This window comes from Chlorocebus sabaeus, chromosome 12, assembly GCF_047675955.1.
Source record: "Chlorocebus sabaeus isolate Y175 chromosome 12, mChlSab1.0.hap1, whole genome shotgun sequence".
Taxonomy (NCBI): Eukaryota; Metazoa; Chordata; class Mammalia; order Primates; family Cercopithecidae; genus Chlorocebus; species Chlorocebus sabaeus.
Window position 1 is genome coordinate 25,707,841 of NC_132915.1, and position 22,402 is coordinate 25,730,242.

The following is a 22,402-nucleotide window of genomic DNA, read 5'->3' on the forward strand; positions in this document are numbered from 1 at the left end:
TTAGCCAGGCATGGTGGCACACACCTGTGATCCCAGCTGCTCGGGAGGCTGAGATAGGAGGATCGCTTGAGCCTGGGAGGCAGAGGGTGCAGTGAGCCAAGATCACACCACTGCACTCCAGCCAGGGCAACACAGTGTGACAAGCTATCGTCCTGCATAAGGCATGCCCAGATAAGATAGAAAATGTTTTAAAACATTGTTACAACTAAGTACCCCCCTTTCTAAGTTGTAGTTAGTGAGTTAGTGGATTTTTTTCTTTTCTTTTCTTTTTCTTTTTTTTTTTTTTTTAAGACAGGGTCTCCCTATATTGCCCAGGCTGGTCTTGAACTCCTGGCCTCAAGAGATCCTCCTGCCTCGGCCTCCCAAAGTGCTCAGATTACAGGCATGAGCCACTGTGCCAGTCCCAGGAAACTCTGATACTGTGGTTTGGATGCTTCATCTTCTTTCAAGGTGAATATTCAGCTTCTCTGTATGTACTAAACTCTGTAATGTGTATGACTTTCTAAAAACCATAACACTCAGGGATTCACATGTAGCTATACTTTGAATACTACTGCAGATTACATAGAATGATATTGCACCCCCAGATTTACCCATAAATGGAGTAATTCATCTTGAATTTTAGACTATAGTTCTTAACAGGAAATCTAATACATCAAAATTTAAATGGTTGATCATATACAGTGTACTGAGCATAGCTGTCAACATATCACACGAAATGAAGAAAGATATAAGCATTCTTTTAGATGTTTTCTCTAAACCTGCTTTTAAAGACTTTTAGTACTAGTTCAGTACAACAAAAATCTTAAACCTTATAATAATTAGTTATCTGTAGATGGTAGTAATATGAGTTGGTCTGCATTACCAAGAAACTATTACAAGGAGATCAAAGGGAGATTTTTTTCCCCGGTAAATTGTTATTACATCAAAAATTGACAGGAGTCATGTTAGTAATTTCTTATGTTAGAAGAGAGGAAGGAGATACAGTAGGTCATTCTATTTAGGGACTTTTTTTTAACATTTGTCTTCCTGTTTTGCTGAGAAAGAATCAGTTATTCATCTTTTTCTTTGTCATTGAGGAGGAAAACGTTACCAGGAGAAGCAGATTCTTAAATTATTATTTCATACAATTTTAGGAAATTGCTTTTGCTGTAAGTCAAGAAACTGTTGAATACCCTGCCAAAAGGAAAACCTTAATTTTCACAATGGGCCATCTGTTTAACATTGAGGTGACCCTTTTTTTTTTTTTTTTTTTTTTTTTTTTTGAGACAGAGTCTTGTCACCCAGGCTGGAGTGCACTGGTGCAATCTCGGCTCACTGCAACCTCTGCTTCCTGGGTTCACGCCATTCTCCTGCCTCAGCCTCCCGAGTAGCTGGGATGACAGGTGCACACCACCACGCCCAGCTAATTTTTGTATTAATTATTATTATTTTTTTTAGTAGAGATGGGGTTTCACCATGTTGGCCAGGCTGGTCTTGAACTCCTGACCTCAATTGATCCTCCTGCCTTGGCCTCCCAAAGTGCTGGGATTACAGGCGTGAGCCACCGTTCCCCTCCTGACCCTTCATTTTGTGTATTTATTTCAAGAGGGGCAAGAGTCCCTCCTCCCTAGAGTAGGGTCCTTTTCTGTGTTTCATAACACATTGAATGATTTGAGTAACTTGGAAGGCTTTTTCCACCTGCCCCCACTTAGGTTCACAGATTTTTATTTGACTGCTTCTCTTTCACCCTCATATGAAAAAGCTTCCTTTTTGCCCCCATGATAAACTTAAGTAATAGTAACAAAACATTTTTGCATTCTTTCTTGACATGTAAATTTAGTGAATTTCTTTCTTTTGAAGGAGCTTCTTGGGTGTAGAGAGTTGAATCAGTCTTAATAATTTATTAACTCATTCATTTAAAAAATATTAGAAACGCTACTATATGTCAAGTATTCTGCTTGATACTAGATGTCCAGTTGTAAGCAAGCAGATGTGATTGTTGCCCTCTGGAATTTCTAATCTAGTTCATGGCACATTATCACCATCACTCTATCAGCATAGGCCCTGCTCTTGTTTTACTTAATTTCTATTTTTTTTTCCCTCCAACCGCATCCCCTTCCGTAAGCATATACTCTGACATACATACCCTTAGAAATGTATTTGTCTGTTTATGTCTGTTTTGCATGTATGTTAATGGTATTATAGATCTGTTTGTACCTTACCTTTCTCACCCAATACCGTTATATTTAATCCCTAGTCACCAGTCATTGCTTCTGACTGTGTTAATTTTCCATTATCTGCATCCAACACATGCTTACTCATTTCCCCAGGTATGGAACCTATATTGCATCTCAGGCCCTGACATAATAATACTTCAGATACACCTTAAGGACCTGTGTAAGTATTTCTTTGTAGCACTTACCCAAGAGAGAGATTCTGGGTCATTGGTAAACACAATGGCTTACCAAGCAGTTTACAGAGATTCCCATTTTCCCCATTCTCACCAGCACTTGATAATACTCAGCTTTCTAGTTTTTTCTTTTAGTTTTGATATATTATTTCTTGATTTCTTTGATAGTTGGTGAGGTTGAGCCTTTTTTCGTATACTTGTTAGCCATGTGAATTGCCTGTTCTTATCTTTTGCCCATTGTTCTTGAGTTACCCAGTTTTTTCTTGTTTTTGCTGAAGTTCCCTACATTTTAAATATTCTGACAGTTTGGGATGATTAAATCATCCAAAAAAGGACATTTTTCTTTTTTCCTTCTTTTTTTTTTTGAGACGGAGTCTTGCTCTGTCGCCCAAGCTGGAGTGCAATGGCACAGTCTCGGGTCACACAACCTCTGCCTCCCAGGCTCAAGTGATTCTCCTGCATCAGCCTCCCAAGTAGCTGGGATTATAGGCACATGCCACCACGCCCAGCTAATTTCTGTATTTTTAGTAGAGATGGGGTTTCACCATGTTGACCAGGCTGGTCTTGAACTCCTGACCTCATGTAATTTACCTGCCTTGGCCTCCCAAAGGGCTAGGATTACAGGTGTGAGCCACCATGCCTGCCCTGACATTTTTCATTTAAGAGAAATCCTTTATTTGAATGAAGCTAAATCTACCAATGTTTGTCTTTTGTGGATTGTGTAAAAATTAGTTTTGCTCTTTAGGTCTGTAGTCTGCCTGGAATTTGCTTTCTGTATTCCATGATGTAGGGATCCAACCACTTTACCCCATGTGGTAAGTTTTCCCAGCACAATCTACTAAAGAATCCATCCTTTCCTACTGCTTTGAGAAACCAACTGTATCAGTCGCTAATCCCATTCACATAGGGGTTCATTCATAAGGTACGTTACTAGGTCTATTTGTTTCTGTACCAGCACCACTCTGTCTTTATTACTATGACTTTGTGTATTGTGTCTTAATATCTGGGATGGAAAATTCCCACCTACCCCACAAATAAATATATATATATGTGTGTGTGTGTGTGTATATATATATATATATACACCTTTGCTCTTTATAGACATTTTCTGGTAACTTCTTTATTAATATATAATTGACATACCATAACACTCAAATATTTAAGGTGTAAGTCAATGTTTTTTGTTTGTTTGTTTGTTTGTTTTGAGACAGAGTCTCGCCCTGTCGCCCAGACTGGAGTGCAATGGCACAGTCTCAGCTCATGGCAACCTCCGCCTCCCAGGTTCAAACGATTCTCTTGCCTCAGCCTCTGAGTAGCTTGGATTATAGGCATGCGCCACCATGCCTGGCCAATTTTTGCATTTTTAATAGAGATGGGGTTTCACCATGTTGGTCATGCTGATCTCGAACTCCTGACCTCATGATCTGCCCACATCAGCCTCCCAAAGTGCCGGGATTACTGGTGTAAACCACCACACCCGGCAATGTTTTTAATATATATATTCACAGAATTGTGCAACAGTCACCCAAATCAATTTTAGAACATTTTCATTACCCCAGAAAGAAACTTGTTACCCTTTAGCTATTATTCTCCATCCCTCCTGTTCTCCTTATCCCCAAGCAACCACTAATCTACCCTCTGTCTCCATAGGTTTGCCTATTCGGGACATTTCGTATACATGGAACTATGTAATAAATGGTCTTTTGTGGGCCAGGCATGGTGGCTGCCTGTAATCCCTACATGTTGGGAGGCTGAGGAGGGGGATGCTCAAGGTCAGGAGTTAGAGATCAGCCTGGACAACCTACTAAGAACCATCTCTACAAAAATTTTAAAAATTACCCGAGTGTGGTGATGCAGTCCTAGCTACTTGCAAGGCGAAGGTGGGAGGATCACTTAAGTGCAGGAGTTGGGGAGATTACACTGAGCTTTAGTCACACTAGTGCACACCAGCCTGGGCGACAAAAGGAGAGCCTGTTTTCTTAGAAAAGAAAAGAAAAGGGGAAAAAAAGGTCTTTTATGGCTGGCCCCTTTCACATAGCAGAGTGTTTTGAAAGTTCATATTGTAGCATGCATCAGTATTTTGTTTTTATTGCCAAATAGTATTCCATTTTTATGGGTGTATATACTACATTTTGTTTTGTTTTTGTTTTCTTTTTTTTGAAATAGAGTCTCAACTCTTTTGCCCAGGCTGGAGTGCAGTGGCTCGATCTCAGCTCACTGCAACCTCCACCTCCTAAGTTCAAGCAATTCTCCTGCCTCAGCCTCCCAAGTAGCTGTGATTACAGGCATGCACCACCACACCAGCTAATTTTTGTATTTTTAGTAGAGACAGGGTTTCACCACGTTGGCCAGGCTGGTCTGGAACTCCTGAACTCAGGTGATTCGCCCACGTTGGCCTCCCAAAGTACTAGGATTACAGATGTGAGCCTCTGTGCCTGGCCTACATTTTGTTTATCCATTCATCAGTTGGTGAACATTTGGATTGCTTGCATTTTTCAGCTATTGTGAATAGTGCTGCACATGCATGTACAAGTTTTTGTGTCGACATGGGTTTTCCTTTCTCTTGAGAGTAGAATTGCTTTGTCAAGTGGCAACTCTGTTTAAGTTTTTGAGGAAGTATCAGACTGTTTTCTAATGTGACTGTACCATTTTTCTTCCCATCAGCAGTGTATGAGGGTTCCAGTTTCTCCACCTGCTAGATAACCTTTATTATTATGTCTTTTTGATTATAACTATCTTAATGGAGATGAAGCTGTATCTCTTTGTGGTTTTGATTTCAATTTCCTTAATAACTGATGATGTTAAGCATCTTTTCACATGCCCACTGGCGATTGGTATATCTTTTGGAGAAATGTCTGTAAATCCCTTTGCCTATTTATTAATTGGGTTGTCCTTTTATTGTTTTGTTTTGGTTTTTTTTTTTTGAGACGGAGTCTTGCTCCGTTCCTCAGGGTGGAGTACAGTGGCGTGATCTCAGCTCACTACAACCTCTGCCTCCCGTGTTCGAGTGATTCTTCTGCCTCAGCCTCCCGAGTAGCTGGGAATACAGGCACATGCCACCATGCCCGGCTAATTTTTTGTATTTTTAGTAGAGGCAGGGTTCACCATGTTAGCAGGGATCTCCTAACCTTGTGATCTGTCCGCCTCGACTTTCCAAAGTGCTGGGATTACAGGCTTGAGCCACTGCGCCCAGCTGTCCTTTTATTGTTGAATTGTAAAGGTTATTTGTATTTTCTTACATTCAGTAGGTTGTCTTTTCATTATCCTTGTGTCTTTTGAAACATGAAAGTTTTTAATTTTGGAGTCTGATTTATCTATTTTTTTTTCTTTGTTACTTGTGCTTTTAGTATCTTTTCTAAGGAAACATTTTATAACCCAAGGTCACAAAGATTTATGCCTATATTTTCTTCTGAGAACTTCATAGTTAGATCTTACATTTAGTCTTTGACTCATTTTGAGTTGGTTTTTGTATTTGGTGCGAAGAGTAAAATGTAATTCTTTTGCATATGGATATTAAGTTGCCCTAGCACCATTTGTTGAAAACACTTCTTTCACCGTTGAATTGTTTTTGCCCTCTTGTCAAAAATCAACTGACTGTAAATGTCAGGTTTATTTCTGGATTCTCAGTTCTATTCCTTAGATGTATTTGTCTGCCCTTATGCCAATACCATTCTCTCTTGATTACTGTTGCTTTTTATTATAAGTTTTGAAATTGGGAATTGTGAATCCTCCAACTTAGTTTTTCTTTTCAAAATTGATTTGGCTATTGTGGGTTCCTTGAGGTCCTGTATGAATTCTCTGCATTTTGTTTTTCTTGATTATAAGTGGAGGAGTCTTTTTTCTTTATTATTATTATTTTCTGTAGACCTTTATGCTTTTATGTAAATTTTATAATCACTTTTGAGTTCCTCAAATTTCTGCTGGAATTTTGATGGGAATTACCTTGAAATTTTCATTTTTGGAGAGTTGACATTCTCAATGCTATTAAGTCATTCTTTCCATTTTTTAATGTTCTTATTTAAAAATTTTTCTGCATAAAGGTTTTCTACATTCTATTTTATATTAATTCCTAGATAGTTGTTTTGGTTGTGGGTGCGATCTTATTTATTATTTTTTTAACTATAGTTTTAGTTGTTTGATGCTAGCTAACATTGAACTGTACCAACTTTCCCTAAGTTTATGCATTTACCAAAATTGCTGAGAATTCTCATTTGTTTTAATACTTTCCAGATTCTTTTGGTTTTCTATCAAGGTGATTACATCATCTACCAAACGTATTGTTTTGTCCCTGTATATCTGTTAAGAAAACCATGTGATTTTTTTTCTTTTGTTCATTAATGTGAATTACTTTGGTTTAACATTGGAAGATTTATCATTCTTGTCTTTCAGCTTGATTTTGTATTTTGTATTTATATACACTTTACATGTTTCTTTTTTTAAAAGTTTTTAAGGTTTTTTCATGCATGTTCAAAGTGAAATGGACTTACAGTTTTATTTACAGTTCTAAGTTTTGGGGTAAAGTTATAATATCTTCAGAAAGCAATTGTTGAGCAGCATTCATTTTCTGGAATAACTTCACTTAATGAAAGTATTTCGGCCGGGCGCGGTGGCTCAAGCCTGTAATCCCAGCACTTTGGGAGGCCGAGACGGGCGGATCACGAGGTCAGGAGATCGAGACCATCCTGGCTAACACGGTGAAACCCCGTCTCTACTAAAAAATACAAAAAACTAGCCGGGCGAGGTGGTGGGTGCCTGTAGTCCCAGCTACTCGGGAGGCTGAGGCAGGAGAATGGCGTGAACCCGGGAGGCGGAGCTTGTAGTGAGCCGAGATCCGGCCACTGCACTCCAGCCTGGGCGACAGAGCGAGACTCCGTCTCAAAAAAAAAAAAAAAAAAAAAAAAAAAAAAAAAAAAAAGAAAGTATTTCAAGTGAAGGTGGTCTTTAATTTCCATTTGAAGTTCTCATGGTTATTTGCATATCCTAGCCTTTGTGCCAATTTTGTCCTTTTATATTACTCAAGAAATGCATGAATTTTGTCTAGGTTATTTATTGACACATGATATTCTTTCATTTCTAGAAACTATGTAGCTCAAAGTCCTTTTTCTTTTAGTACATTATTTTGTTTATTTTGCTTATCTCTTTCTTGTGATCAGTCTTGTCTGAGTACCCTTTCTACAAAACAATAGTTACGAGTTTGGGTTCCATAGTCATTCTGTCACATATCAGTTCCATTGATCATATTTGTGACATTAGGCAACTTATATAACTCTTCTGTGCCTCTGTTTTCTCTATTGCAAAATGGGTGTAGTAATAGTCCCTACAGCAGAGGATTGTTGAAAGGATTAATGTGTGACAAGTGTTTAGAATAGTGCCTGACACTTTTTAAGTGTTCAGTTAATACTGTCTGCTATTAGTAGTAGTGGAAGCCTTTTCTTAAAATCAGCTGTTGGTTTTCCATTGCTTTTTGTTCTTTGTTTTGTTGATATCTGTTTTTAATTTTCTTTTTATTGTTTCTTTGTGCTTACTCTCTCCTTAAGTTGAACACTAATATTTAAAGCTAGATTTTTGTAGTGGATAATTATAACTCCTTTAGATGTGCCCTGTACTATCATTTTTCTGATGATTATATCTGACTTATTAAGAGTCATGCTTATATTCATGCTTTTCTTCTGTGTCTTAAGCTTATCAGTATCAGTAGCATTCTCAACAAGTCAGGTACCCCAGCACATTTTTACCTCTTAAATAGTCCCTCTTTTGTCAATCCTCTTCATATGCATATTCACCAAAGTTTTTATTCTGGACTTTTAGGGATATACTTTGTTGTCTTCACCCTCCTTGCTTCCATTGCTCACTTGTACAAAAAACATTGTATTAACTATTCTCCTTTATTTCTCATATCTCAGATATCTCATAGAATTCCCTTGGGGTTTGGGAGTGTTTTGTTTGTTTGTTGTTATTATTGAGACAGGCTCTCACTCTGTAGCTCAGGCTGGAGTGTAGTGGCTTAGTGACAGCTCACTGCAGCCTCGACCTCCCAGACTTAAAGCAGTCCTCCCACTCCAGCCACCCCAGTAGCTGAGATTGCAGGCACACACTACCATGCCTGGCTAATTTTTGTATTTTTTATAGAGATGGAGTTTTGCCATGTTGCTCAGGCTGGTTTTGAACTCCTGGGCTCAAGCAATCCTCCTACATCGGCCTCTCAAAGTGTTGGGATTACAGGTGTGAGCCACCGTGCCTGGCCTTCCCTTGGATTTATCTCCTTTCCTCCTTGCTGGGGTTTTTCAAAGAGAGACTTGATTTAGTTAAGTCTTACAAGTTTTTGTGGGCCTGCAGATCTCTCTCTCTCTCTCTCTCTTTTTTTTTTGATAGAAACAATGTTTTCCTATGTTGCTTAAGTGGTCCTCCCACCTTGGCCTCCCAAAGTGCTGGGATTACAGGAGTGAGCCACCACACCCAGCCCAGATACCTTTATCCTCATATTAAAACTGTATTTTTGTTCTGTGTACAATTCTAGGTTAAAAGTTTGATTTCTTCTTTAGCTTAAAATTATCTCTCCATTGTCTTTTGGCTTCCAGTGTTGATATTTGAAAGTCATATGTTCATCTGATCTTGTTCATTTGTAAGTAGTTTGTTGTTTTTTGGTACACTTTGAGGTGTTTCAGTCTGTTTTTCCCCCTTTAATTCTGAGAAATTCTTGGATAGTCTTATCTTTATTTTCTCCTTTATTTTTTTCCTGGAACTTCTATGGTACAGTTAGTGATATTTCTACTTCTTATTATCTATTAAATTTTCTTGTTTTCTATCTCTTAATTCCCACACAAAAAAATTCCATATTTGTAAATTACTCAGCCTGATCTTTTAGCTCACTGATGTGCTTTTCAGCTGTTGCTGCTCAGGCAATCCACTGTGCCCGGCCCTACAAGAGTTTTATAAGAACAAGTTGGACTTGAAATTATCTACGTTTAACAAGCTATTTCAGTTTTACATATATATAATTTATATGTAAATATATAAAATATATAATATATATAAAATATATATTTTTTTACAGAATAAAATGTTTTTCTTCGGTAACTTGCTCACACTATACTAAAATGTAGATTTGTTTGTTTTGTTTATACTTTTTGTGAAAATTTTCAGATTTACATTCTTCAATTAACTTTTGAGAGTAGGTCTGTGTCGCTGCCCTATACCAGGCCTGTTATTAGGAAAGTGATCATTTGCAAGCTGTTGTCATTAAATAAGCCCCAGTTATCTGGCTTTTGGGCAGTGGAAGAGGGAATCATTCTGTCAGCATTAAGGAAGTGAAGCTGTCATTAAACTAGACCCTGGCACTGCAGTTTTTCTCCTTTCTGCTTCTTTCCTTTGGTGTTCATCCCCAGAAGCTTCTTCACAGCATTATATGTGTTCAACCAGCCAGGTTTATTTCAAAAGTTGTTTATTATAGTTTATAAAAGCTTTTCTGCTAGGTACGGTGGCTCACGCCTGTAATTCCAATAGTTTAGGAGGCCAAGGCAGGCAGATTATTTGAGGTCAGGAGTTCGAGACCAGCCTGGCCAGCATCATGAAACTCCATCTCTACTAAAAATACAAAAATTAGCTAGGCATGGTGGTGTGTGCTTGTAATCCCAGCTACTGGGGAGGCTGAGGCAGGAGAATCGCTTGAACGTGGGAGGCGGAGGTTGCAGTGAGCCAAGATCGCGCCACTGCACTCCTGCCTAGGCGATAGAGTGAGACTTCGTCTCAAAAAACAACAACAAAAGTTTTTCTGGCTAAGAGATAAATTATAGGATTATAGTCTAGATATGTACCATTTACTTACTAAGCTTTTTAAAAGGCTATTGTGGCTCAGCAGTCAATGGTATATAAGGTCATTGGGGTTGAGAAATAACCATAGACTGATATTAAACAGATAGCATTGATATTATACCTTGTACCTCATCATCTTTCTGCAGGTCATTTCCTCCTCTGACCTTCCTTTGAGTCCCTTCCCTTCCATCTTCTTCAACAGGCACTTTATCCTCCTGACCAGGATAGTAAATTTGTAGCCAAAGTCTATAGTAAACATCACTAATTTATCACATATCATTGGGCAGCTAAGCCCTGCATATGCCTTAGAATCATTCTCAGCACAACACTTCAGGAAGCCCTCAATTAAAGGTGGCAGATGACATCTAGTTGTTATTTCTGTCCTATTTCTTATTCCAACCAGAGTAAGCCATTAACTTATTCAGGCAGTATTTTGAAGGCTAAAAAGGAATAAAGGTAGAAAGCAATTAAAGCATTTCCTAATATCCAAGATGTTTTTCTGCCCTTCCCTCACCTTTTGGGTTATTATTCCCTTGCCTTTTATGTTATTATACCTACCCTTGTTTCTCTCTTCCTGTGCTTTTTTCTGCTGCTTGCTTATAAACACATTTATGTTGAACTTTATAGGATATATTCGATTTTTAATGAGTGAAAAGGGCATTTTTTCCCCCAGATATTCTCAATCATTTAGTCACTCTCTTGAGTTGTTTTCATCCCATTTTTGGTATAATAATGTACTTTTTTTTTTTCCTATTCTTATATTTAGTTTTTTTTTTTTTGGAGAAAATTGGATGCCACCAAACCTGTAAGGGGTTGGTTTTAAATGCCTTTTCCCTGGAACTAAGCAATGGCCTAATTCTGCTAAAAAGAGACAGGAGTTTGAAAAAGGACAAGATGGAAGGAAATACTGATAGAACAAACAAGTATTAATTAATTTTTTGTCCGTCAGTTAAAGTGTGACAACGATATGCCCATCACTCATTGTATGATGACCTTCACTACACCAACATTTGATATTCACAACCAAGTCCTTCAGTGTAGGTGTTGGCTTTGTTTACTTATGAAGAAAATGAAAGTCAAAGAGATAGTTTGCCCAAGGACATACAGCTGGTAAACGGTAAGTGGTAGAGTTAGGATTTTACCCCAGCTTCCTAACTTTAAACTTTGTACTCTTTCTCTTCCAAACATTTAGAAAAGTTTACCTTTAGTAGATTTTACCTTTTTTCCACAATAAACTTTATGTTATAGCCTTTTTAGTTTGGGCAGTAATTACATACATACATGCATGCATGCATGCATACTTAACATACACTTTAATGTTCTATAGGTTATTTGGACCACTGGCACTGTGACCAAAGTGATAGTATTCTGAGCGTGTTCTGAATCTGTGAGGGCAGTATAGCCCAGTAACATAGTGTAGTGACAGCCTGGGGTCAAATCCTGGCTCCAACACTGCCTCATCTTGTGCAAGTTTCCTTTCTCACGCCAACTTACACAGTTGTTTTGAGAATTAAACAAAGTAATACACATAGAGCATTTGGCACAATGCCTGACAAATAGTTTCATAAATGCTATTATTATGTATTCACTTTATGCTGAATCCCTAGCTTCTCCATGAGGTTCTGAGAAGTTTTGCTGAGTTACATAGAAACTACAGACTACACTAAAGATATGTCATACCTTCAGTGTTGTTATTTGTAAAGAAATAGCAAATATTGCCTTTATCATTTTTGACATTTTTGTTAAATGAGATAATAATCACTGCTATTTGAAACCTGTCATACAGTGTTTGAGTCTGTCTGCTGGTCAGGAATATTTGCCTCACCCCAGGATTTAAAGTACTTCTAGAAAGAAGCCAAAGGCCAGGCGCAGTGGCTCATGCCTATAATCCCAGCACTTTGGGAGGCCGAGATGGGTGGATCACCTGAGGTCAGGAGTTCAAGACCAGCCTGACCAACATGGAGAAACCCCATCTCTACTAAAAATACAAAATTAACCGGGTGTAGTGGTGCATGCCTGTAATCCCAACTACTCCAGAGGCTGAGGCAGGAGATTCTGTTGAACCGGGAGGCGGAGGTTGTGGTGAGCTGAGATCGTACCATTGCACTGTAGCCTAGGCAACAAGAGCGAAACTCCATCTCAAAAAAAGAAAAGAAAGAAGCCAAAAATCTGTTTGGAATCATACCTAAAATAGTGATAGTCATTAACCACCAATAAAATTTACCCATGTCTTTGTTTTAACTTTTTATTGTATGAGAATGTAGAATCTACATTCAGTTATTAAAATATTTACTATCTCCTTTTCTTTTTCAGAGCATGAATAATCTTTCATTTAGTGAACTATGTTGCCTCTTCTGCTGTCCACCTTGTCCAGGGAAAATTGCTTCAAAATTAGCATTTTTGCCACCTGATCCAACTTACACACTGATGTGTGATGAAAGCGGAAGCCGTTGGACTTTACATCTATCTGAACGAGCAGACTGGCAGTATTCTTCTAGAGAAAAAGATGCTATTGAGTGTTTCATGACTAGAACCAGTAAAGGCAACAGAATTGCCTGTATGTTTGTACGTTGCTCACCCAATGCGAAATACACTCTACTCTTCTCACATGGAAATGCTGTTGATCTTGGTCAAATGAGCAGCTTTTACATAGGACTAGGATCACGGATTAATTGTAATATATTCTCATATGATTATTCTGGATATGGTGCAAGTTCTGGGAAACCCACAGAGAAGAACCTCTATGCAGACATTGAAGCTGCTTGGCTTGCTCTTAGGACAAGGTAAATTGTAGTTGGAAATTATTTTTCATACTCGTGGTGGTTAGCTAAAAATACCATGTGTAAGAATAGAGTAAAAGCTGTTTTTATTATACATAACTGCTATATAGAGGTTATGTTTACTATCATATTCTTGTAATAATTAATATTTTAGACAGCAATTTTAAATTTCACATAATAGCAAAACAAAGTTTTTAAAGACAGTTTCAGGTTTGTCTACATTAATACATGTATGTATGTATGATTTTTTTTTTTTTTTTCACTTAAATCCTTAGCTGAATGTCCATGGTGCATGCCTGTAGTCGTTGTTACTTAAGAGGCTAAGGCAGGGGAATCACTTGAGGCCAGGAGTTTGAGGCTGCAGTAAGCTATGATCGTGCCACTGCACTCCAGCCTCAGTGACAGAGTGAGACCTCATCTCTTAAAAAGTTAAAAAAAAAAAAATCCAGTGACAAATGTTTTGTTTTGTAAGCTTTCTTATTGGAGTGTGATATAAAAAAATGTTTATTCAAAGCTGCAGCCTTCCAAGGCAATGAGAGAAAATACTGACTTAGCTAATTATTCACTTGATCTGTCATCAACAGTATGAGGCTGGATCGCTTTCTATTAAAATCCTAAGCCAATATTTGCATTATTTTATGTGATTACTTCTTGAGAGGTACAACTTAAAGATACCTTATTGGAACTATCTTTCAAGTATTCATTCTACAAAAATGAGATTTTACTTTATATTCTTTATTGCTAAAATTGAGAGAGATGGTATCAAGTTTTAAAAAATTTTTAGGCTGGGTGCGGTGGCTCACGCTTGTAGTCCCAGCACTTTGGGAAGCCAAGGCAGGCAAATCACAAGGTCAGGAATTTGAGACCAGCCTGGCCAACATGGTGAAACCCCATCTCTACTAAAAATACAAAAATATCTGGGCTCAGCGGCTCATGCCTGTAATCCCAGCACTTTGGGAGGCCGAGGCAGGTGGATCACAAGGTCAGGAGTTCGAGACTAGCCTGGCCAAGATGGTGAAACCCCGTCTCTACTAAAAATACAAAAATTAGCTGGGCGCAGTGACAGGTGCCTGTAATCCCAGCTATTTGGGAAGCTGAGGCAGAAGAATCGCTTGAACCCGGGAGGCGGAGGTTGCAGTGAGCCAAGATCACACCACTGCACTCCAGCCCAGGTGACAGAGTGAGACTCTGTTTCAAAAAAAAAAAAAAAAAAAATTTTAATGTTATGATAAATTGTTTAATAAAATTTTCTTACTGTTCAGTTATTCTTTGATTATATAGCAGCGTATATTTTGGGGAACTAGAAATTGCATTAATCTTTTCTAGTTGCCAAGATACCTAAACGTTTTTCTTGAAAAATCACAATTTGGTAGACTTCAGTGTATTGTTAGTCAGGTTAGTGTACAATAAACAGATAACCTTAATATAGGCTGTTCTTTATATTATATGAAAATAAAACATCTGACTTCCAGAATGTTTTTGACTGAACCTATAGGATATAAAGAAAACTTACTCTTTCTAATTTAATGTTTAAATATTAAAGATTTGATTTAGTCAGGAAGAATTTCCTCAATTTTAATAATAATGAAGTAGTTAATAATAATAAAGAAATATAAAAAATCTTTAAAACTATTTTTCCCTCCAAAGAAATGTAGTAAAGTTATGCTCTCATAGCAAAGTTCTACATAAAAGGGATTCTTAAAATCAATTGGAATTATATAAAAACATAAATATGGGGAATAAGGAAAAAAAGATGGCAAGTAGTAGGTAGAGTTGATGGGGGATGGTAAAATTATTGTTTAATTGATAAATTTAAAAACTGCTTTAAATAAAAATATTTTTAGGTATATTGATATGAGTTACAACAGGCCTTAAAACAAACAAACAAAACCTGAGTACCCACTTTTTAGAGCCAGCCAGTTGAATAACGTATAATAACTGTAAGAAAGTATTATAATTAAAACAAAATAACTTTATTGAACGATAAAGTTCACACTTTTAAAGTTTAACTTCAGTGGAAAAATGAAGTTTTAAAGGGTGCTACGTTAAAACTGATAGCCTTCATTATTAGTGCTTCCTAGTAACAAAAAAAGGGTCACTTTACTCAAACAAAACATGTTAGTATTGGGTTCGGTGTTCTGTGTCTTTGTGAAAAAAATCCCATTTTTTAAGTGGTCAACTTACTGGGTTTTTTTTGAATCTTGGCATTTATCAATTTGAAGAAAACTTTCAAAAATGATTTTCAGTCTTGATTAATTTTTTTAACATATTTGATAGCCAGTGTTAATGAGGAATGGGCAGATTTCACCAATAATCCCACATACTATTTTAGCACTTACATTTTAGAATTTTAGACTTCTATTTTCTTTCATGTTGAACCCAAAATATAGTTGTAAGAGTTTCATAAGTGTAGGTACTTTAGGAAATGTAACTTCTCTGAGCCTGTATTTCCTCATCTGTTTAATGAAGAGATTGAATTAAATGATCCCCAAGATCTTTTCCAGTTCTGGAATTCTGTCATCTAATGAAATATGTGTGATTAGAAGACATGCCTTTTATTTTATTTGCCTGATTAAAAGTTAGGACTTAAGTAACCAGGAGAGAGAAAATAAATAATGAACTTAAATAAACTTAAACTTAAATTTGTTTAATGATGTCCTTTTTGGGAAAATTGGATATCCATAATAATTTCTGACCTTCTGATGGACCAAAAGAAACTCAGGGCCTGGCATTCACTGTGCACCTTTCCCACAAAGTCCTTGAGCTCCTCATCTGTGGGCTTCAGAAGTAAAAAACACTGAACCTGGTAGTCAGTATACCTGAGTTCTAATTATAGAGCTGTCGCCTACTGGTGACTTTGAAGGTCTGCTCATTAGGCAGCTGGACTCTATATTAAATGGTCTCTAAACTCCTTTCTAGCTCATACTGTTAGGCAGTTGTTACTCTTGTGAGTCCCCTAATGCTTAATTGTCAGCTCCCTCTGCAACTCTATCCTCAAGCATTGTCATTGCTAGCTGTAGCCCAAATTTCATGATTGCCACCAACAATGCTGATATTCAGCTGACAGCAACAATGCAACCTCAAGAATTATGGTTATGCTGCAAATGTTCATTCTCCTAATTTCTTCATTCATTTGAAATATGTGCAACTAGGTCTGTTGTAAAGAAAAAAGCTTTTCTGAGTTTGCTAATATTTAGAGTCAATTTGGAGTAGACAGAGCCCCACTTTCTGTGTCCTATCCAAATGCTTGTGTAGTCCTAACTTGAAGAAACTATGTGGGGAGACCTGTGTTACTACCTGTATAGTTGAAATAGTATTATGCCCCTGGAAGAGAACACAGGGACAGTTTGCCTCGCTCTTTCCTGGTGAATATTCAGATTCTCAGAAAGATATTTTACGTTTGCAAAAGATTTCCAAAAGAAGCTGTTGTCGTCTTAGCTGCCAGAGTGACTGCTGTCTGCCTTCTAAGTGGAAAGCTGTATTTAATGTCACTGTAACCTTGAACGCCACATGCATTAGCTCAGGTAGCACTGCACTTGGACTTGCAGTAGTTTACTTTTGGGATGATTATACTGTAGACAAGTAGCAAGCAGTTCCTTGAACATACTAGGTACCCAATAAATATTTATTGAGTCAATGAGTTTTCATCTATTTAAACCTGCAGCCGTTTTAAAGGGATTAAAATAGTACCTTGAGATTTTAGCATAAAGTCTGTTCATAAATAACTGGACCATGTGGTATTTGGCATTCTTTTTTATCTTTTCAACTATTAGTCCATTTCTACAACTAAGGAAAGACAAACTTTAAGAAAAATCATAAAATCATAATTTGCCCTTGACTAAAACCATACATATAGTTTATTCATTTCATACCGTAACTATATGTAACAGTTCATCAATATGACCAATTTTGGAAATTAAAATGAGCTGCTCCTGATGTGTGGAGAAATAAATAATTTTTCTTACATTGAACAGAAAATAAATATGACCTATTCATTCAACATCAGTTCATTAAAATATTAGTGATATGCCCCAAGCTCAGCCAACAGTATGCTAGGTTGAAATACTATAGTGTAATAAATTATTTAATAAATTTATTTCTTAAGATTGAAATCTTAAAATACCTCAGCAATTATTTTTCCAAAAGATGAAATAGAAACACATGAAATAAACTGATGATACAAACTTTATTGTAATGTTAAAAATAACAGTAATAGCCAAGAAACTTAAGTTTAAAAAATGGATTAGTTGACATTGTCTTATTCTAAGATCAAATCCTTTGGAATGATGGAACATTTCATACCACTCCAACTTTTTTGTTTTTAACGCCTGAACTTTGTAGATATGGCATTCGCCCTGAAAATGTGATTATATATGGCCAAAGTATAGGGACAGTACCGTCTGTGGATCTTGCTGCTCGATATGAGAGTGCTGCTGTTATTCTTCATTCTCCTCTGACCTCGGGAATGCGAGTTGCCTTTCCTGACACCAAGAAGACCTACTGTTTTGATGCATTCCCAAAGTAAGTAGCAGTATTCAAAATAGTTCAATTCCAAGAAACTTAGGAATTTTTTCATCATTTAAAGTATTCATGACATAGTTCACTCAACCGTAAGTTTCTATTTTACATATATTAGCACATATACATTATGAAAAATTAATTTATAAAGAGGGTATTAGCTGGTGACCAGTCAGAAGGCTGAAATGTTTGAGGAGTGGTAATCCAGATGAAAATTGCTGAGGGCCTTACACCTCAGGTAGTGGCACTAGTATTGGAGACAAGGGAATGAGTTTGAAAGATAAATTTGACAGAACTGAGTGTCAGACTTGGACGTAGGATGCTAAAGAGAAAATCTTGAACATGACTACCATGTTTCTGCCCTGAGGTGCTAATGGATGGTGCCATCCAGTGAAACACTTGATGTTAGAGAAGAACAAGTAGAGGTTAAAATGAGTAAATATCTGATTAATGATATCTAATTTACAAAAGTGAATTGAAAAAAGTTGAATCTTAAATTAACTAGATTAGTAAGTATTGCTGCCACAAAACCCGCCAACATACTTAGATGTATTTGAAAGAAAAGTAGCTACTTTTCCTTCATGCTTTTCAAGACAGGAGGTAGTTCCCACCTACTCTTCATAGTTGGAAAAAATTAATGGACTATTTTTCTCAAAGAAGTAGAAGACAAGAAATAAGCTGGCAAATTTTAGTTTTCTTTCCTTTCTCCAGTTGGCAGCAATACAAAGGATTTTTTTGTGAATGGCCGATGGGCCTAAGGCAAAGTCATCACATGGTTCTTTATAAAGAATAGCAAAGATTATTTTAAAAACACATTATTTTCATCACTAGCCAGTAATGGATCACTTTAGTAGGGAAAGTATGTGAACACATGATCTTATCACAAGGGCAAACTGGGCGTGTTTGGGTTTTTGTTTTGGGTTTGTTTTTGTTTCAGGTAATGTAGGTATAGGCATTACACTGCCTCTGTGTAGCTGAATGGTAACAATGATAGGGATGTATCTGAGTATCCCTATATCAGTGTTGTTGCCAACTTATATCTCTGTCTAGCTCCCTCTTTCATTTCTGGTGCACCAACAGAGAGCAACACTAAAAATAAACTGTTTGGCCAGGCACAGTGGCTCACGCCTGTAATCCCAGCACTTTCAGAGGCCGTGGTGGGTGGATCACTTGAGGCCAGGAGTTCGAGACCAGCCTGGCCAACATGGTGAAACCCTGTCTCCACTAAAATTACAAAAATTAGCCAGGCGTGGTGATGCACGCCTGTAATCCCAGCTACTCGGGAGGCTGAGGCATGAGAATCCCTTGAACCTGGGAGACAGAGATGGCAGTGAACCAAGATGGTGCCACTGCACTTCAACCTGGGTGACAGAGCAAGACCCTGTCTCAAAAAATAAAAATAAACTGTTTGAAAAAGATAATATATTTCTTTTTTTTATTCAAGTTTTAATTCCTCTACCGCTGAACCTCTTTCTGACAGCAGATAGTAAACCCAAGTATTTATTCTTACCAAATGCAGCCTTAGATTATTTCATTGATGGTTTTTTCCTTGTCAAAATTCCATTTTCATTTTACGTTATTTATAATATCTTTCTCTAAGGATTCTTAAAAAGAATTGTTTGTCTGTGTAGTTTCTGTCTCCTCCAAGTTGCCAAGTGTTTTTTTTTTTTAAAAAAGTGTTTGTTTTGATTCCTGTGTTATTTGAAGTGTTCTCCTCTCATGTCTGATAACTTTTGGTTGCCTGCTTATATGTAAGTAAAGGAACTGATCAACTTTTTACTCTTACATATAAGCCGGTAATCAAGATTTAGCAGATCAACTAAAGGGCTGCTCTGATATAATCTCCAAAGAAGGCTCTTTCTAAAAGTCCCTCCTGGAGGACAGTGGCCTGACTACCAGCATTCTGGGAGCCACATAGGGAAAATGGGTTCATAGTAGCCAGTATGTAAATGTATATGTGTCCGTTGTCTCTATGATACCTCTGTTCTAAACTCTGGGAGTCTTCTAGTCCACAGACATTCCAGTCTTGGGGGCAGACAGTTTCCGGGTATATGAACAGGCAAAAGGAACTGGGAAGGGGAGGCTAACTTTCTTACACAGACTTTGAAAAAATCCTGTATATTTCAGTCACCCCCTTCATCACCATGGTAATTCCTTAACTTTCTGGGGTATTCTGTGGTATAAATTGGTTTCGTTCATCACTTTATGGTCTATCTGCCTAAAATTGTGTTTTCTTCTCTCCTTTTGATAAATTATTTCACACATTAATCTGTCCAGCTCCAATATTTTATTCTCTTTGTTTTTGTATCTTTGTTTTTAGTACATTCTCTTTGTTTTTGTATCTTTATCCTCAAACAAGAACAAAAACATAAAACATTTTGCTATCATTTTAGTAGGAGACTAGGAGAAAGAATATAGTGAGTGCAAAAAGTGAAATTAGCGCATACTTGAAATGGTTCTTAAGTTTTCTCCTCTTCTGGACACCTAAGTTTCTCTGTGCCAAAAGTCAACATTGTAGAAAGGTACAGTAGAGTGACGAGAGCATTGAGTGATTCCAGCAAAACCATCAAAACAAGTGCATGAAAATAACTTCCTCAGATAATCTTAAGGTAGGGAGTATGTAAAAGGCAGTTTTTGAATTTTACTGGAAGTTCAAGAGACGTTCTTAGCTTCTGAACTGATTCGTACAATTCTCATATTTGAATTACCTGTCTGATACAGCACAAGAATATTTATGTTCCTTTACATAGTTAATTTGTTGCATTTTTTCCCCCTTCCTTTTTCCCTGCAGCATTGACAAAATCTCTAAGATAACCTCTCCAGTATTAATAATTCATGGGACTGAAGACGAAGTCATTGACTTTTCACATGGCCTCGCGTTGTTTGAGCGTTGCCAAAGACCTGTGGAGCCTCTCTGGGTTGAAGGAGCAGGTCACAATGATGTGGAACTGTATGGACAGTATCTTGAAAGGTTGAAACAGTTTGTGTCACAGGAACTGGTAAATTTGTAAAATATTCTGTAAATTTGCTACTGGGTTTTCCTTTCTTGCTGAACTGCACTCTTTGGTAACTAACATAAAACCTGAAGGTTTTGTTTGCAAATCATGTCAGTTGCCTTCATAAATGTACAGGTAATGATTTGTTAACAGACTTAATGAAGGTTTTAATTACCAGAACTAAGAACTGGAAATAACAGTACCATGCAGTCAGGCTGTGTAATTTATATTTTTTCTGTGAATTTTTTTTTAACATCAAGATGAGTACTGTATGAGATTTTAATTCTATAAAATCAAATGCTGTAAAAGTATTGCCAAATGCTTTTGCATACTAGAAACAAATTTATAAATATTTTTAAAACATCTCAATGTACTAAATCTTATCCTGGAATACAACTGTAATATTCTTTTGAAGAAAGCTATGTATCTAAAGCAATTTAAGTACTCATAATAGAATGAACTGTAAAAGAGATTTAAAACCATGCAAGTTCACTAGAATTAACCTAAACCCTGTTGTACAGGGATAGAGGTTTAAAGATATTTTATTGTAAAATACATTGAATTTTCTCTATACTCTGATTACATACATTTATCCTTTAAAAAAGATGTAAATCTTAATTTTTATGCCATCTGTTAATTTACCAATGAGTTACCTTGTAAATGAGAAGTCATGATAGCACTGAATTTTAACTAGTTTTGACTTCTAAGTTTGGTACTGTGAGGCAACTACTTAAAATTTTCATGCTGGTTATTTAAAAGGCATTTAGAGATTTCAAGAATGATTTTGTATGCAATGTTTTAAATTTTGACTGATCTCATAGTCTCATAGAATTGCAGTAGTCTTCATTGTATGAAATCCTGAAAGTCCACGAGTTGATCTTAAAGACCACAAACAGACTGGCTATCTGATCCCTTTTCACTGGCTTTTTTTTTTTTTTTTTTTTTTTTTTTCATTTTTTGAGACGGAGTCTTGCTCTGTCACTGAGGCTGGAATGCAGTGGTGCAATCTTGGCTCACTGCAACCTCTGCCTCCCAGGTTCAAGCGATTCTCCTGCCTCAGCCTCCCGAGTAGCTGGGATTACAGATGCCCGCCACCACGCCTGGCTAATTTTTGTATTTTTAGTAGAGTCAGGGTTTTGCCATGTTGATCAGGCTGGTCTCGAACTCCTGACCTCATGATCTGCCCTCCTCGGCCTCCCAAAGTGTTGGAATTACAGGCATGAGCCACCGCGCCTGGCCCACTTTGGCTATTTTTAAAAATAGGACCTGTTGTTTTGGATTACTATCTAAGAATTTCATGGATTCACTCCTGGGTATAGGAGATAAGAATACCTTTAATTCATAACTTTTATATTAACCAATATAGTAAAACAATAAAGCTCACACATACAAAAACTAAGTTGCCTTTCCTTCAATGAACCCTGCCTGAATAAAACAATGAAAGAAAAATAAAAATAAAAATAAAAAATTAATGGTATGTAGTCTAATTTGTAAATGAATGAATATGGAAATAATACACACTGTGGATATATTTTAAGGCCTTATGTAGTTTTAATTGTTCTGCTTGTTCCGTGGTTATGTCTAAGACTATAGTATACGATTCTCTTCAAAGTATATCAAGTATTGTGAATGCTTTGGTTCAGATGTGTCAAATTAACAGTAAAACAACAAATATACCACTGACCTGTGCTTATTTGCCTTTTTCCATACTCCCCACGCCCACACTAGAAAGCATGAAAAGAAAAAAATTACCCTTCGTTTTTATAGGACATAGTTTGAAAACTTTTAAAATTATATCATCACTTCTTTTGGAGAGGTCTTTCTTTCTCGAGATTGTCTTGTAACCTATACAGTTTCTTCTTTGTACAGCATACAACCCAGGGCTTAGCTAAATGTTTTCTTTG

At 36.9% G+C, this 22,402-nt stretch overlaps 1 protein-coding gene across 4 annotated transcripts in view; it reads left to right on the forward strand.

Moving 5' to 3' along the window:
• The window catches only part of ABHD17B (abhydrolase domain containing 17B, depalmitoylase), a 48,189-nt gene extending 26,008 nt beyond the window's left edge, over nucleotides 1-22,181 (forward strand). Inside the window, exons 2-7 of one of the 4 annotated variants that reach the window (XM_037998485.2) lie at nucleotides 296-450; nucleotides 2,313-2,379; nucleotides 3,138-3,207; nucleotides 12,518-12,987; nucleotides 17,326-17,505; nucleotides 20,294-22,181. In XM_037998485.2, the coding sequence (XP_037854413.1) occupies nucleotides 12,521-12,987; nucleotides 17,326-17,505; nucleotides 20,294-20,513 (867 nt within the window). In that variant the 5' untranslated portion in view covers nucleotides 296-450; nucleotides 2,313-2,379; nucleotides 3,138-3,207; nucleotides 12,518-12,520 and the 3' untranslated portion in view covers nucleotides 20,514-22,181. Of the gene's footprint in view, nucleotides 1-295; nucleotides 451-2,312; nucleotides 2,380-3,137; nucleotides 3,208-11,153; nucleotides 11,322-12,517; nucleotides 12,988-17,325; nucleotides 17,506-20,293 lie in introns of all 4 variants that reach the window. The other 3 variants (XM_037998486.2, XM_037998482.2, XM_007969487.3) reach the window with 3 other exon arrangements.
• The last annotated feature ends 221 nt before the right edge of the window (nucleotides 22,182-22,402 follow it).